General features: G+C 40.6%; 1 protein-coding gene across 2 annotated transcripts in view; it reads right to left on the reverse strand.

The window, feature by feature from the left end:
• LOC308117434 (guanine nucleotide-binding protein subunit alpha-14-like) overlaps positions 1-13,336 on the reverse strand; it is a 28,890-nt gene extending 15,554 nt beyond the window's left edge. Inside the window, exon 1 of one of the 2 annotated variants that reach the window (XR_013935834.1) lies at positions 12,765-13,072. Coding sequence is in view for 1 of the 2 variants with exons in the window: in XM_080476305.1 (XP_080332431.1) it covers positions 12,765-12,885 (121 nt within the window). In the remaining variant the exon portion in view is untranslated. Of the gene's footprint in view, positions 1-12,764 lie in introns of both variants that reach the window. The other variant, XM_080476305.1, reaches the window with a different exon arrangement.
• Between the last annotated feature and the right edge of the window lie 5,070 nt (positions 13,337-18,406).

The following is an 18,406-nucleotide window of genomic DNA, read 5'->3' on the forward strand; positions in this document are numbered from 1 at the left end:
CCAGGACCCAGGTGAACAAGGTTTGGGGACCATTCACGCCACAACAAACACGAGTGTATCTGCGAATCCTTATTCACTTTCAGGGGGTTCGTTTACACGACACCAGTGTTTGGATGCGCTGTAACCGCAAAGTTTTTATCCCGGCTCCCAAGTTGGAAAGATTCTTTCATTGGCTTCATTTCCTCCTGCAGAGACTGATTGAGGCGGAGCCTGTTACTGCCCCCCATTGTAAATAGTTATTCTGCTTATGCGTCAGTGAACAAACATGGCCGACCCGTAGTGGTTTGACTCAGGGCCAGAGTGGGACTCCTGTTCAGCCCTGGAGCTTCACACCTCAGACCCACTTTAGATCACCACCTATTAAAATCATGTCATTCTAACCTTACATGGGAGTCTATGGTGCTCTTCTGTAAAGCCTTGTAATTCAGTGAATATTTCAAATATATCCAAACCTTAAAACTAAAACATAAAATATTAGATTCATAATATAGAATTAAAAATGAACTTTCTTCGAACACTATGACGTGTTTTTCAAAGAAACATGACCAACCCTGGAACATGAATAAACCCTGCCGTGCACTGGTCTCTGCCTCTTTGTTCATGACGATATCATTGTCCACAGACATGAGGAGTACTTCCTCAGTGCTCATGAGCATGAATGCCTTAAGTTGCTCCTGAGTCTGTTTTTAATGAACTGTACTGTTGAGAAACTTCTCATATATTTGAAGTACTGCTTGATTGTTCACACACTGTTCCAGCAGCTCAGCTGTTCCTTCATAGTGACGGATCAACCCCCTCATCACCACTGGCTCTGCTTCTCACACTAAATCACTTTTTAAAAATGATCTGAGTTCTCAGCACAAATCTCCTCTTTTTACAAAGTTCAGCTCAGTTTCATTAATGTAGAGCTGAATCATCTAGAATCTCATTACATTTCTCATATAGAGCAGGTCTCCATCCTGCTCTTCATTATATTGAATCTAATAATCTGATCTATCAAATCTATTCATTTCAAATCAAAATGTATTTATGTAGCACTTTTCATACAAAAGGTTGTAGCACAATGTGCTTCATATACAATAAAAATAAAACACACACACACACTAACACACGCACACACACACACACCCACACTGACCGATTTTGTAAAATAATCTAATTGCGATTTTTTTCCTCAATATTGCAATTTAATATGCGATTATGTTTTCAAGGTCCTCTTCTCATGTATTTTTCAACAAACACAAGCCGGATGAGGAGCTGCAGAGCCTCCAGAAAGGACGTAGAGTCGGCACTCGCTGGCAGGAAGAACTTAACCTGGCTGATGCCAACGCTGGTGACCTGGCAACAAAGTCTGAGACACAGAACCTGGCAACCCCATCCTGCAGACTGAGGAACTCTTCATCCTGCAAATGTGTCGGGCAGTCATGCATACATGACAATTACATTTTGTTGGAGCTCAGCTTAATATAATTCCAATTTTAGTTCAACAAACTTAACGGCTCACAGTAAGAAAAACATACAATCCTTCCCCACATCATTTCAATGTGACGGTTCTGAAAGTAAAGAAAAAGGATTTGCATATCACAAATAACCTCTGAGTGCATGTAAACAACAACAAAAGATTTAAATGCATGATAAAGTAAAACATAATTTTTTTTTAACGATACCATTCCCGAAAAGCAACATTGAAATTTAATCATCAGAATATTAATTATCAGAGCTTGTCAGTTTCACAAACTACCACTCAGAAAAAGAAGAGCAACAAAGAAAAGCTGCCGATGTTGACGTGGTGTTGAAACTCTTATAAAGCTGCTCCTGTCCTTTCACTGGCACGTCTTTCTTTAGAAGACACAATCCTGTCCTCATCTCAACCATCAATTAAAGCAACACAGAAATCAGTAAGATGATGACGAAGACACACGACTGCATACAGAGCTGCCTCAGGTAGTTAATGGTAATATTATCAAGAAGAACAACACTAAAAATACATGTTCTATCATATTATAAACCATTAACCAAAATACTAAACTGTATCATTGGTTTTTTAGAATGTGTAAATAATATAGTGTAACTACAAATTAACTCGACTGAATCTATGTACACTTATAATTATTTAGTTTTTAATGTGTATTTTTCTCTCCTGAAAAACGTTTCATTTAATGTGTTGACTGAGCTCCGAGGACAATCTGTGCTGCTTCTGACAGTAGGGGGCGCTGTGAGACTGCAGCCAAATAAATGAAAAGAGGCGATTTTAATCATGTCCTACACTGATAAAAATTAATTTCAGGTCAAGTAAATTCAACTTAATTGAATCTTTGAAAAATCTGTCAAAAATTTTTATTCAAAACATAAGGCATTTAGATTTTTTGGGGGAACATGAATAATTTAAGTAATGTGAGCCATTCTTGTTAAGTTCATCCACACAACAAAAAACGATCTTGTTATCTTCACTCGTTTCAATCGGCATTTTTAAGCACCAAATACTACAATACCCATAAGCCATCAGTGTTCCCAAGTGCCAACGGACCTGCGGTGATAGCGCGAATTACTGGAGACGACGCACGGTATTGAGCAGGAAGAAGTCAAAAAGGTAAGTGGAAAGTTTTTAAAAGAGTGGGTTAGAGACTACATGACTTCATTTTCTTGATGTTATCGAAACAATAAACTGAGGTAACTGAGGATACCATTGGTCATTAAGTACGTTTTAGACGCGGTTCCACCGCACTTTCTGTCGCGGACCATCGCGGGGGTGGGGAGGGGGTGTTTTGCGCGGTACGACTGAAAAGTTGTGGATCGTACAGAAAGAAAACCCTCCTGTTGTTGTTTACGTACGCCACTTTGGGCTCACTGGTTGATTTGTTAAGTGGTTTACTGAAACGTCGGCGGGCGACACAACATGGCGTCTTTTAACGAGCTGCAGACTCTCCTCTCAGGAACAGGAGGAGGAGATTCTTGCGCTCTGCGGTACCGTAACCTCCCGCTCAGCCCCGCACCACAATTTTACAACAGCGGCTTTCAGAGAACATGAAAGGTACCGGTCATCTGACCTAAACGTTAAAACTGGCTCGCCAGCAACGAGAAGATTAACCAAAACTGACCCGTCCAGACATGACGTAGTGCCGCTAAACTACTGGTTGCCTGTTAGAGGGCTTTGTCGTTGTCTGGCAATTGCGCACTTATTAGAGCGAGCCGTATTTCTCATGTCGGGTCTGAAGCATATTACGCCAGTAACCGTAGAGACGGTCACTGCCCTACAGCAAGGCACCTGTTTGCCGAAGTCTGCAGCTCACAAATTCCAGGCTGGAAAGAGCACTTGCATTCAGAGATGCATGTTACCCAGTTATTCCATATTTTTTCATGATAGGGCACATTTTCATATACTTTACGTTGTAGATCTGTGTCTAGCTAAAAAGTGAATCTGTTATTAATTTAAAATTTCTCCTCTATCAATTTAGTCATCAATCTTTATTTGTATCGGCCAAATCACAACAAGCCTCACCTCAGGACACTTTACATGAACATTAACAGGTCGAGGACCTGTTAAGATTAATAAAATGTGTTTTTTTTTATGGAGGAACTAAACATCAAGACGAGATGAGAAGTCTTATCTCATCTTAACCCACCATGAGTACAGCACTTCGCAGCATTTAGCAAGTTCAGTGTTTTTGCTCGGCCTCTATCCTCATTGGGAGTTACTGAAGTGACATTAATATAACAGGTTGACTGATGAGCATTATCAGCTGACAGATGTGACCACAGAACCAGTAACTTACAGTCAGGCATTTCTATCACAGGGTTTCTGCAAATAACAGTTGAAATGTACAAATAGGGTGCTGAGTGTGTGTTCATTTACAACTTGAATTTAATGAAAATGCTTGGCTCGAGATCCTTGTTTCATTATTTTGACATATTAGATTGAAATATTTTAGGAGGGAATTTTGTATATACATTTGAAAAACACCATACGTTAAAAGTTACAAAAGTCTCTTTTCTCTGTGTTTTTTTAAAAAAGGAATTCTGTTTAGATAAGGTTGTCAATTATATTTGAAAAGAAAAAAAATATATGGTGTTGCTGTCTTTTATTCTCCGGATGATAACTACAATATTTTCTTTCTACCGGGTGATTCACATATCTTCCCAAGTACACTGGATGAAGGTATGTTCAAACACTTGACTGATTATAGTGGGAAAGTGGGCAATAGTTTGATTTAATCAGTTCGCTCATAAAGCAGACAACGTTTGACATTTGAAATTATGATATATATATATATTTTTTTTTAGCTTTGTGTCAATTCATTGTGCTGTGTTTAACAATAAAATCTTGAAATAGTAAAAAAATGTTTCTTTGTAATATTTACCAGTAATTGATTTCTTCTCTTTTTCCCCTCCTAGACAGACTCAATATGTCTGCCAGACTTCGTGTCATGCTGAAAGAAGAAATTCTCAAACTTTTTCCATCTGGAATCCCCCAAACTGTGAACGAATTAAAGACTATTGTTCGAGAGACATTTGATATTGAGCAAGATTTTAGTTTGCAGTTCCAGGATCAGGATTTTGATCGACAGTTTTTCACTCTTCTTCAAACTAAGGAAATAAAGGACAAAGACACCATCAAGGTGGTTCTTGTGGAGCCAGAGATCATCTGAACCATTGAGGATTCTCTGAGTGTTGAAGGAGTCCCTGCCAGCTTTGGTAGCAGTGGTGTTGATTCATCAGAGGACGCAGGTTCATGTTCTGCATCCACTGACATTATTCTGCGTTCTCCAGGAAGCACTGCTTCCCTTCGTTCTGAGTCTTGGCCTGCTCAGTTTGAGGTACCGACCTTCTCCCTTGACACTGAGCTTATTCTACAAGCTGCCAATGAAGCTCACAAGAAGGATGGAACCCTTCTCAACAATCCTGCTGTAAAAACCAACATTATGGACAAACTTGCGGAGACCATCTTTGCCTACACGGCCTATCCTTCTAAGGCACAAAGGGAGCAGGTTGCAGAGGCCTTGGTTATGAAGCACCCATGTTTGAGAGACCCAGTGTCCTTCAACGGGTTATATAGTTGGCACAACAGCTTGAAATACAAACGTGGGAATTACAGAGCAAAGGTGGAACACCTTGGACTGCCAGAACTAAATGTAAACTGTCTGAAGAGAAAATCAGCTGCAGAAAAAACTCCAGCAAGAAACTTGAAGAAGGCAAAGAAATCTTGAGGTAAACTACCTCCCACCTCATCCTCAAGGTGAAACTGAGGCAACCCTTGAAAAAGAGAGAGTGGAGCTTCTTTATGAGCACAAGAAGAGACAACAAGACGTTAATCAGTGAGAAGATGGCAAAAACATTCTCACTTCGTCGAAATGATGTGATCCTCAATAAACCACCAGTGATTGACATCAGAGCTCGATGGCCTGCCCTCTCTGAGCCTTCCCAAGTATTTATATTTTAATATTGTCTTAAATGTTTTAAAATGAAGGGTGTAGTGGTTTTTGAAATTGTCTTTTGACTTCATTGATTTCTTTAGTTCTTACTTTAATACCCATCTTCCTTCCCTGTTTTTCTGAAATTCTTTCTGTCTAGTGACGTTTTTTTTTTTTTCCTTTTCTGTCTTGGTCTGTTAGATTGAGGAGGAATTTCAGAGGATCACACTGAAGCCGTTGCAGTCCACCGTCCTGGGGAAGCTGGGTCAATTCTCACCTAAACTGTTGAGCCTGTACAGGAGGAAGGGAGGAGCTGTGGGGAAGAAGCTTGATGTGACCCCTGACATGTTAAATGAGGTACTTATAAGTATTTACATATGAGTTTATGTTGTAGCTATATGATATCTGTACATAACATTCTTTCATATCTAATTTGTTGTAGGACAACAGCATTGAGTCCCAAAGAGAAGCTGTAATCAGAGGCCTTATTCTCTCTCTTGGAGAAAAGATGGAGGATTTAATCAAGGACTACCAGGTAAATAAGATATACCTCCGCCAGCACTCTAATTTAAAGACCTGCCTGTTTGAGAAAAAAACATTTAATTCTAGGACAGCTAAAGGTTGAAGTAATTATATGCCATCAGGTTCTAAACTACTGGTAAGTATTTTAACCAATGAAAATAAATACATACAATGTACAATACAATAGGGTCTTTATAAACCTGCTAGAAATAAGCAAAGTAAGCCCCATCATCTCTTTTATTTTGAGATTCCTATTAATTTAAATGTTGATAAGAGAGAATTGTTTGCACATCCTTTCCAAGCCACGAGTCTCCATTGGCGATATGCCCGTGTTCTGTGGTGAGCACTGAACACAACAACTCAACACAATGACATTTACTGTAGGTGAGATACATCCTGTAGATTAAGAGGGATTGTTTGATTTTTTATGTGTTTTTAGCCAATACCTTCACAACACTTGCCTCTTTCTCCTGGCTGATAAGAGACATAATGATGAAGAATTCTGTGCATCCCTCTTTTTGATAAAGATGTAGGCTTGATTGTCTTTCGTGTATTCCACAGATATATAATGATGATGATGCTGCAGATGTCCAGGATGCCCTTACGACGTTTGTCCTCAACATCTTTGCGGTCAGCAAAGCTGGGAGCGAAGGCCCAGACAGAAGTTGGGGTCGCCATCGAGGGAACTGAAGTACTTTTTGGGGTTCCCAATGTGGCACATGCTTGTGCTTACCTCATGGGCCTCATCTATGCCCTGGAACTAAGCTACCCTAAGAAACTGAAGTACACCTTCGAGGTCTTTCAGAAGATCTTCCTTGAGCAGGAGGATGGGAACAAAAGAATGTCCTCCAAGGTGCATGATCTTAAAGTCAGTCTTCATGCCTAAAGCCACACACACTACATTGAAGGTTGAGAGTTTGAGTGATACCCTTTTTTTGTTTTATAATGCACTTTCTCAGGTTAAACTGCAAGCTTTGAGTTTTTGATGCTGGTGTACAGTGCCCCTTTTTTGGGGGGGGGGGGGATTTCCTCATTATTTTGAACTTTAAATGGCTCTGGTTGACCCAAGCAAACCTGCTTTTTGTTTTAGGTTATATGGTTATTTCAGAAATGTGACTGTTCTGCAGTGAAATAACAGTCATTAGTTGGGTAAAACTCTTGTTAACTTTGTTCCATGCCATAATGGTATTATTTTTTTAAGGTACTTTTTTGCCAAATTGGATTTATGATGTTCAGACCTTCATAAAATACTGTGTTTTTCATTGCTGTTTGTTTGTCAATGTGGACAACAAAAGAACTTTAAATGTTCTAAAAAAAAAAAGTCAGTTCTAGCCTAGAAACCACTCGAATCTCAGCGATTTGATTCAACTTGTATTTTGGATTATAGCTTGAGCTAGCTATTTGATTGATGGAACTCAGGTTGAGGCCAGAAGGCAGAACTGAACACGAGTCAAGATGTCTTTACTGTGTCGCTTGTCGCCTGTTGCCACTTGTCAGATGTTTTCAGATGATTCAAATGTTTCATTCTACTTTGATTGGATGAAGTTTTTGGGGGGGAACAAGCAGCCATCTTTTTATAAGTGCTGTTGTGATTGGCTGTAGAATATGTCTCTGGTCTGATAGGGCAAAGTCCTGATTGCTTGGAGGCCTTTCCTTTTTTTTCATTGGTAAAGCCCGCTTTGGGTTAGGATAAACACACAATATCTTTGTTTCCGTGTGTGCTGTTCAGATGTGCACCATGGTCTGTGTATATAAATAAAGCAAGACATGGTACAATAAAAAGTGATACTCTGAAATGAGAAATTCTTTTTTTCCCCCCAATGTCACTCATTTGCTGCACTATTCACAACTGAGGAAAAACCATGGTCATGGCTTATTAAGTTTTACTATCATCATCAGGCATGCAAATCAGACATGTTATAAGGAATACTTTCTTAATATAATATACAACATTAAAATTAAAACTCTCACTTCATGTGAGTAATCAGGAAAATAAGTGATACAATGGCTATTTGTGTGCCATGTGTTATAATTTCAATGTTTTCCTTTCAGAATTTTCAATATCTAAAAAAGTATATGAAAACAATAAAGTCATGCTTGATGTACATGACATAATTAAGTTAATTTTACATAAAAATGTCATTAAATACATTAAAAAAACTTATAATTTATACAAGGTTTAGTTTTGTTTGATCTGCATAATAAAATCAAGTTGGATTTACTTAAAAAATTTCATTTACTACGTTGAAATTTTTTTTATAATTAATACAAAGTTTAGTTTTGCGTAATCTATTTGAAAAAAATATGTTCCTTTTACTTGGATTTTATTTTTCATGTAAGAAAATTAGTAAGTAGTTTAAACAAAGAACAACCTTGCTTGATCAACATAAATAAATTGCAAAAAGTTGCCTTAATTTTTTTAAGTAGATCTAGCAGAATATTTTTATCAGTGTATATATTATTAATTAATGTGGTACAACGCTGCTCACCTCACCAGGTGAAGCAGCTTCAGCTTGGAGGTGATGCTCCGTCATGTAGGTGGAGAAGCCTCGCTCTGCTGGAGATCCATTGTCAGACATTCTTCCCTGAAACTCTAATTTCACCCGTCGTCCTGCCGTTGGGGACCGTGTCCACTATTACGTTGGTGCAACCGTCCAAAGACATTTTTTATAAGTTTTTAATCATTAAGTTTATACAAGAACATCACCGAGGGGACAGTCAGACGAGTCTGGAGGGTGAAGCAGCAGCAGCAGCAGAAGAAGAAGAAACTCGACTTCCGGGTTTTCCAGCAAATCAAACTTGAAATAAAGAATTACGTCGTATTTTATTTCCAAATTTTTGTTTATGAAACGCATATCGGGAAACCGGAAACCATCCGATTTCCATTTTTCTATTTTCAATTTTAAAACGAAAAACTCGTCTCCCGTTTTTCGTTTCCCAATATCAAATCGAAAAACGAAAATCGGATGGTTTCCGGTTTTTCGTTCTCCAACATCAAAACGAAAATCGAATGGCCAGAAGGTTCATGGACCCTCCTCCCACTTCTGGCATCAACAAAGTATTCTGTCTCACTGTATTTCTTCTCTTTTTGTCCCCAGAACTCTCTCTGGAGACGCTTGTGTGTGAAAATTCCAGTGTTTGTGAAACACTCAGGCGAGCCTGTCCGGCACCAACGACCCGTTCCAACATCCAAAGCAACATAAATCTTCCTCATTCCTCATGAATGCATCGAGTCACTGCGATGCGATTGGCTGAAAATCTATTTGGGCTGGTACTTGAGCATGTGCTCCTTATCAAGTTCCCGTTGAGCGCACATTCCTCAGGTATTTGTGATTTTTTTTTCTTCTGCGAGTAACAAAAGTGGCGTTCCGGAGGAGCTTTGGGTTGAGGTGGTGCAGGGCTATCGGATCTCCTCCTGCCTCCAGTGAAACAGCGAAGCGCTTCCTGCCCTCCTGGTTACAAACAACTCCCGATGAGAGCTGAGCTCCCGAACGGCCTAAAACCATGTTAACCGTTAGACTGACCTTTGCGGGAGGTTTAGTTCTCCGAACAGCTCAAGTCGAAAGCAGTTCTGACCTTTAAACAAAGTCCTTGCTGTGTTTTCTTTTGAGTCCAGACAGTCAGGCTTTCAGACGGCGACTGTTTGGACAGCTCTGGTAAATCAGACCCTAAAAAAAACCCTGAACCCAAACACCATCAAGCTTGACGAGCCTATTGTCTTTTTATGAGCTGCGTACCGATGTGACATCAGTAAGGAGGTGAAAAGAACTAAGAAATACTACGGATTACAACTTGTTCTACTTGAACATTGTGTTATAAATGTAATGTTGTGATACAGACAAAAGAAAAGGTTTCGACCTTGGATGCAGAGATTTACAAAAACTTGTTGCTTTCAAAGTAACGAACTAGAGCTGCTGTAGTAATTGTTGTCAGTTTGACACTGATGTACACATATTTTACAATTTCCATGTGACCCCCCCTCTCTGACCTTTGACCCCCAACTGCTAACCAGGACGATGAAGTCACATCATGTGACAAATCAGAGGATAGGGAATTGAAAACGGAACATTTTGCCGTTGGTTTGTCATCAGTCACATTGAAACTGACTGCGTTATGATGAAAATATATTTTTCGTGACCTCCACATTGACCTTTGACCCAACCGCTCTCAAAATGTACTGGGTTCATCCTTTGATCAAGACAAATCTTCCCTGAAGATTTCATACAATCCGGGTTAATAGTTTTTGTAAAAAGTTGGTGAAATGTATGTATTTTACTGAAACAGACCAATAGATAAATGACAAAAACAACCTTCTCGGCCAACTTTGGTTGGCGAAGGAAACAAAAGGAGGGAAAGTTATTCAACTGAGGAACTTATCTGAGTGTTTGGTCTCGGTGTGTCGACCAGACCCGAGAAGAACTTCTCTCCAATAACTCTTTGATTCCATTTAATGAGCTAATAGAAACATAAGGTATCAGTCAAAACAAGTATCTGGAACATCTTCAGCTTCAGTCAATAATACAAACTAAGTTCAAACTAGAAGAGATTGAGCTGAACTGACCTCAGACAGTGACAAACCTCCTGAAGATCTCAGCTCATAAACCTCTTTTTAAAATGAGGTGGCTCAGTAGCTCATACTCAGTAGCTCAGTAGCTCATACTCAGTAGTTCAGTAGCTCATACTCAGGTGCTCAGTAGCTCATACTCAATAGCTCGTAGCTCATACACAGTAGCTCAGTAGCTCATACTCAATAGCTCAGTAGCTCATACTCAGTAGCTCATACTCAGTGGCTCAGTCGCTCATACTCAGTAGCTCAGTAGCTCATACTCAGTAGCTCAGTGGCTCATACTCAGTAGCTCATACTCAGTAGCTCAGTAGCTCATACTCCGTAGCTCATACTCAGTAGCTCAGTAGCTCATACTCAGTAGCTCAGTAGCTCATACTCCGTAAATCATACTCAGTAGCTCAGTAGCTCATACTCAATAGCTCAGTAGCTCATACTCCGTAGCTCATACTCAGTAGCTCAGTAGCTCATACTCAGTAGCTCAGTAGCTCATACTCAATAGCTCAGTAGCTCATACTCAGTAGCTCAGTAGCTCATACTCAATAGCTCAGTAGCTCATACTCCGTAGCTCATACTCAGTGGCTCAGTCGCTCATACTCAGTAGCTCAGTAGCTCATACTCAGTAGCTCAGTGGCTCATACTCAGTAGCTCATACTCAGTAGCTCAGTAGCTCATACTCAGTCGCTCAGTAGCTCATACTCAATAGCTCAGTAGCTCATACTCAGTAGCTCAGTGGCTCATACTCAGTAGCTCATACTTAGTTGCTTAGTAGCTCATATTCAGTAGCTCAGTAGCTCATACATAGTGGCTCAGTAGCTCATACTCAGTAGTTCAGTAGCTCATACTCAGTAGTTCAGTAGCTCATACTCAGTAGCTCAGTAGCTCATACTCAGTAGTTCAGTAGCTCATACTCAGTAGTTCAGTAGCTCATACTCAGTAGCTCATACTCAGTAGCTCAGTAGCTCATACTCAGTAGCTCATACTCAGTAGCTCAGTGGCTCATACTCAGTAGCTCATACTCAGTGGCTCAGTAGCTCATACTCAGTAGCTCATACTCAGTAGCTCAGTAGCTCATACTCAGTAGCTCAGTGGCTCATTCTCAGTAGCTCATACTCAGTAGCTCAGTGGCTCATACTCAGTAGCTCATACTCAGTGGCTCAGTAGCTCATACTCAGTAGCTCATACTTAGTTGCTTAGTAGCTCATATTCAGTAGCTCAGTTGCTCATACATAGTGGCTCAGTAGCTCATACTCAGTAGCTCGTAGCTCAGTAGCTCATACTCAGTAGCTCAGTAGCTCAGTAGCTCATACTCAGGAGCTCAGTAGCTCATACTCAGTAGCTCAATGTCTCACACTCAGTAGCTCATACTCAGTAGCTCAGTAGCTCATGCTCAGTAGCTCAGTAGCTCACAAGCTCAGTAACTCATACTCAGTAGCTCAATAGCTCAATAGCTCAGTAGCATAGTAGCTCATACTCAGTAGCTTATGCTCTGTAACGGTCCCCTTTCACCAGTTATAGAATATTGCAATAAAATTATTTATTTTTATTTAGTTTTTAACCTGTAAAACACTTTGTGCTGCATTTTATTGTACTAAAAGTCCTTTTTGAAAAGTGATTGATTGATTTGATGTAACTACCAAGTCCCAGTAGAATCTGGACTGGGAGTGGTGACTCTGGAGCACTGAGCTCCAGAGTCAAAGTAATAACAATCCAACTTGGTCGTCTGTCTATACGAATGTCTGCGTTCTCCCATTGTTAACCTTTATAGCAGATTATTGTCTTGTGTGTGTGTGTGTGTGTGTGTGTGTGTGTGTGTGTGTGTGTGTGTGTGTGTGTGTGTGTGTGTGTGTGTGTGTGTGTGCTTTTATTACAAAAAGCGTCAACCTGTGGCCCAGCATGCTAACTACATCGATTTTGAGTGTTTTTGCCATTTCTGTGTCAATGTACATCATTATCAAAACGCCCCCCCACCACCACCAATTGAGGTCAGCCAATCAGAAACAGGACCATAGCTCTGCCTGATTGACAGGATTGTCTAAGAATAATAAAAACAGTCAGTTACTGGCAGAGTTTGGGGGGTGTCTTAAACATGAATTAGTTGCTAGGCAACAAAACTTTCATCCCATAACTTGCATGTCAACAACTTTAACTTCCATTTGAACATATTCAACTTTATTCTGAGAAGTTTTGAATTGTTCATGTAAACACAAGTTTACAGTGTGTGGTGTTCTTCAGGTGGATATATTTAGATGAATAAATGAATGTCTCACCTAGAAGCAGCAGCTTCAACTCCCGCCGAGAGCTGCGTTTATCCAGCCGCAGTTGTTTCTCAATCTGCCTGTGCATCCTCCGGTTCTCCGCCTCCTCCGCGGTCAGACAGCAGTCTCCCATGGCCGGTCCTCGTCCTCGTCCTAGTCCTGGTCTTAGTCCTGGTCTTAGTCCTAGTCCTGGTCTTAGTCCTAGTCCTGATCCTGGTCCATTCACACCTGAGAGGAGGAACTTCAGTCCAGAACAGGTGAAACAGGTGAGTCTCCTTGGTTTCCCTTCCTCGTGTGGCTCAGGTGCAATTCACATTCCTGCTGGGCGGGATCTGTCTCTCTCTCTCTCTCTCTCTCTCTCTCTCTCTCTCTCTCCTTGTAAAAGAGAGAACGACATGTGACCGTCAGTGTAGCAGAAAGAGACTAAAGTCTCTCGTTACTCATTATAATGAGGTGAAACTGGCTCAGTACAAACACTGATAACTCAAACAACATCTGGACTCGAACCCACAACCTTCTTGTTATAAGGGCCTGAGTGCAAACCACTGGGTTTGTTTGTCATTACGCACCCAAACAAAACATCCAACCCATGCTACATGCAAGCGAGTAAAGTTTGAAAGACACACCCACAGGTAGAGAGAAAGGGTGCCAGGTGCCAGTAGAGGAGGAACAGGTGTTCCACAATGAGCCTGCCGGTAAAGGCAGGACTTCCCTCAAGTGGAATGCAGCCATTGTTGACCCGCCAGGTGTTTCCTCCTGGGACATACCTGCCAAACACTGTCAACTGTGTCGCACAACCGACACACACCTGATATGCAAGAAGTTTCAAACGCCAGTGTCCCGTTTTGTGGTATTCACATTAAAATAGTGCTGTAGGAACCTTTAAATTTGAACATTAAGGTTTTTCTTTGTTGTGGTGCAGCTGAGAGCACACGGGATGAAAATGTGAGTATTTTCACCAAAAACAATTACAATTGAAAATGACTCTAATCTCAACATAAAGCCAATTTTAATGAAACCTTCTGCTGCAAAATACAGTGACGTGTCCTGAACACGTCTCCAGCTGTTGCATTCTGGGTGTTTTTACAAGCTCCCCCACCGGCTTTGAGGGTAATGCTAGTTTGATAGCTTTCATGGTAAGGTGTTAATTAGTGTTATTGAGTAATCTAATGCGTTACTATTTCCAAACCAGTAATCAGATTAAAGTTACTTGTCCAAGTCCCTGTGTTACTATTGTAACGTCCCGCAAGACGAGTTTCTTGCTTGCAAAACCGCTTTATTATTAAACAGAACACATGCACGCACGCACACACACACACACACACACACACACACACACACACACACACACACACACACACACACACACACACACACACACACACACACCCTGACCCCGCCCCCTTCTCCACTCTCAGCCAATCACACTTCACGTCGCTCTAACTGTGTGTTCAGGTGACACAAAAGAATGGGAACCAACCATCATCATCAAAACCCTTAACACTGCAATAAGCCCCACCCTTTCTTAAATCAATCAATCAATCAATGGAAGACTTAATTTGTCCCCAGAAGGGGTGCAAATTAAAGGTTGCATATAGCAGGCAGTGCAAATAAATAGACAAACAGTGTAACAACAGACTACAACTACATCTCTGGGTAAATAAATACCAGTAACAGTAAATCTAATAATAAAAGCGTGAGTCAGATATAAATACAACAAAGAATGAAGGTCAAAGGTTGAATATGTACCAGCAGGAGGTCAAAGGTTAAATATGTACCAGCAGGAGGTCAAAGGTTGAATATGTACCAGCAGGAGGTCAAAGGTTAAACATGTACCAGCAGGAGGTCAAAGGTTAAATATGTACCAGCAGGAGGTCAGGCAGGAATCAGATCAAAACTGGATGTAATGTTTATGTTGGAGGTGTTGTCGGCAGGTGTAATCTAACTTAGTTACTTTTAAACAAGGCCACTGATTAAACAAGTAATCAGTGAAGTAACCAAGTTACTTTTTAAAGGAGTAACTAGTAATCAGATTACTTTCTAAACGTAACTGTGGTAACACTGCTGATACCTCAGCTCTGGTCTCAGTGTTTTGTTGTGTCACTACTCTTAAGAGTTTTCTTTGAAGTTTTTACGATTTGCTTGGTGGTCCGTCTGGATTGGAGCTTCCTGCGAGCTGCTTTAGTCCCGCGGGCCTGATGTTTGACTCCCCTGCTTCAACTCCACTAGCGTGGAAGACAAGAGGGAGTTAACGATTTGAATCGCTTGGACAATAAAGGGTTAAAGTGAGTGTTGCTCCCTCTGAAAATTGTTGAAGAATATCTCAAAACTGCCAAAAATGACACGTATTTCAGTTTATTGTAAAAAAGAAACTGTCTATTGGTTAAATTCTCACTGAATATCTTATCCTGTACACTGCATGATTTTAGTGTCCTACAATTACTATCAGGGGCCAAAACCGGCCCGCAAGAAGCTCCAGTCCGGCCAAAACTCAGAGAAAATAGTAAAAAATGCAAAGAAAACATGGATTTCAAAATAAGAGTAGCAGACATGACAGGTTTTTTGTGACATTTCACTGCATGTTGCATCAGAAGGTTTCACGAAAATTGGCTTTAGGTTGAGATTGTAGTCATTTCCTGTACGGTTTTGTGAAAATCCAGATATTTTCATCACTCATACTGTGCCACAACAAATCCAAACTTTAAATTTGAAGGTTTTCGGCCTCTGAATTAGATGTATTCTTTCATAATTGTGATTTATGGCAGGGACGCACCGATACAAGTATTGGGTCCGACACTGCAGAGTACTGGTACTCTTGAAAGCTCTCCCATAAATCTGGACAGTATTATTTTATTGGCTTTCACATATCCAGTAAAAGTTTGGCTTTTATTGAATTTAATAAGTGCTCGTATTGGTACTCGGTATCAGCAAGTAGCTAAAGTACTTGTCCTTAAAAAAAAAGAAAGAAAAGGAGGTATCGGTGCATCTCTAATTAATGTGTACAAAAAAGGTGGTTTGAAATCCTTCGCCTTTCAAAGTGGTCAGTGTTGCCACAGTTACCTTGAAAAAGTAATCCAGTTACTGATTACTAGTTACCCTATTAAAAAGTAACTGTTACTTTACTGATTACTTGTTTTTAAAGTAATTAAGTTAGATTACAAGTAATTTTTTAGTTACTTTAAGCAGCTGCTGACAACACCCCCCCATCGTCTCAACATGAAAATGAGAAACCTCTGCTGATCCCTGCGTCCTGCACCATGTTTATAGTTTAACCTTTAACCTCCTGCACCATTTTGATAGTTTAACCTTTAACCTCCTGCACCATGTTTATAGTTTAACCTCCTGCACCATGTTGATAGTTTAACCTTTAACCTCCTACACCATGTTTATAGTTTAACCTTTAACCTCCTGCAACGTTTATAGTTTAACCTCCTGCACCATGTTTATAGTTTAACCTTTAACCTCCTGCACCATGTTTATAGTTTAACCTCCTGCACCATGTTTATAGTTTAACCTTTAACCTCCTGCACCATTTTGATAGTTTAACCTTTAACCTCCTGCACCATGTTTATAGTTTAACCTTTGACCTCCTGCACCATTTTGATAATTTAACCTTTAACCTCCTACACCATGTTTATAGTTTAACCTCCTGCACCATGTTGATAGTTTAACCTTTAACCTCCTGCACCATGTTTATAGTTTAACCTTTAACCTCCTACACCATGTTTATAGTTTAACCTTTAACCTCCTGCACCATGTTTATAGTTTAACCTTTAACCTCCTGCACCATGTTTATAGTTTAACCTTTGACCTCCTGCACCATTTTGATAGTTTAACCTTTAACCTCCTGCACCATTTTGATAGTTTAACCTTTAACCTCCTGCACCATGTTGTTACTTTAACCTTTGACCTCCTGCACCATGTTTATAGTTTAACCTTTAACCTCCTACACCATGTTTATAGTTTAACCTTTGACCTCCTACACCATGTTGATAGTTTAACCTCTGACCTCCTGCACCATGTTGATAGTTTAACCTTTGACCTTCATTCTTTGTTGTATTTATGTCTGACTCACGCTTTCATAATCACACTTTTACTATTACTAGTATTTACTTACCCGGAGATGTAGTTGAAGTCTGTTGTTACATTACTTATCTATTCATTCATTTGCACTGCCTGCTGTAAGCTACCATTTAATTGGCCCCCGGGGACAAATTAAGTCTGTCATTGATCGATTGATTGATTGATTGATTGAAAAAAGGGGCGGGGCTTCCTGCCAATATGTCTTTTTACTCAGGAAATGATACAAACTGGAGACGTCTGTCTTCTGGTCCATCCCTCATCCTTTGCTTGTGGAGCCGGAGTAATCACATTAACTGGCTTAATTCTGACTATATAAAGATTGCTTCCTGCTTATGGACATCTGGGTGTCCACGGGATGTCCTTGTTGGATAATAAACGATTTGATAAGCACCCGGGATCAGGGGCCAGGTAGGCAGTCATTGTCTCTACAAAGTCCTGATGGTAACTGACTGATCTGCATGATGGACGAGAGGAGACGGATTCCAGTTTGCGGTGTGCTACGGCGCGTTGTCCTGCTGGAGGAAACCTTCATGAAGCCATGCAGTGAGCAGGTGCACCAAACGAAACGGCCGCCAGGCATAAGTGGTCCTGTGTGACAGTGAAGAGCGTGGACCTGCTGCTGCAGCCAGACGGACGTGACGTCCCAGGATTTCAGCACGAAACTCGACTCCAGATGAGCCGAGGGAGCAGCCAAGAAGACAAGCTGATCAGTAAACACAGACAAACGGCAACACACAGACTGGTTGATTTATTCCATCACATTAAAAACACTACGGCTGCATTAAGACTTTGCAGTGGAATATCCCCATAAATTAATTCGTACAAATTAGACTGTAATTATTTACAAGAAGGAGGGGAAAAAAAAAAAAAGAAAAAGAGGTGGGGGTCGTGTAAACATTAGTGCCGTGGATTCTCTCTCATTAGCTCCTTATTCATGCGTGGGATTCCTTTGAACAGAATGACTTAGGATCAAGAACGCTCTAGTCTAATGCCTCTGAGACACTTTAACATTTTGCAGTCCTCTCAGCAGAGACTTCCAAAGAAAAGCAGGAAGAACCGTAGCAGGAGATTACCGTACCGTGCAGCATGTACAATTTGTGACTGGATAAATACTGGAGACAGTTGTAGAAATCCAAACAAACGCTCCCCTGAACTGAACAAACACAGTGAAGATCCTTTTTTTTTTTTTTTAAATGTGTTAAGTTACATGAACTATATGAAACGCTGAGTCCGGAGTCAAATTCCGCCACGACTGGCGCCAACAGCGATGCCACATAACAGACAGTGCAATTAATACCTTGAATATCATTGTCAGTGAGTCTTTAGTGTGTTTCCAGGACTTAGAGAGCAGGAAAAGAATTCAGAGGAGCGGTTTTCAAAGTGAGGGTAGGGGCCTCCTCCGGGGGGCGCCGGAGAGCAGCAGCGGGGAACACGTACGGCTCGGGGGAGCCGAATTTTCACAATGTACACCTTCATTATGAATAACGAGGAGGGCGAGACTTTTCCCATATGTTACGCATTAAAGTATGAAGCCTCGTTTACGCAGCGTTTTCAAGTGAAAACAGAAAACT

Source organism: Lipophrys pholis, assembly GCF_963383615.2.
Source record: "Lipophrys pholis genome assembly, chromosome: 12".
Classification (NCBI taxonomy): Eukaryota; Metazoa; Chordata; class Actinopteri; order Blenniiformes; family Blenniidae; genus Lipophrys; species Lipophrys pholis.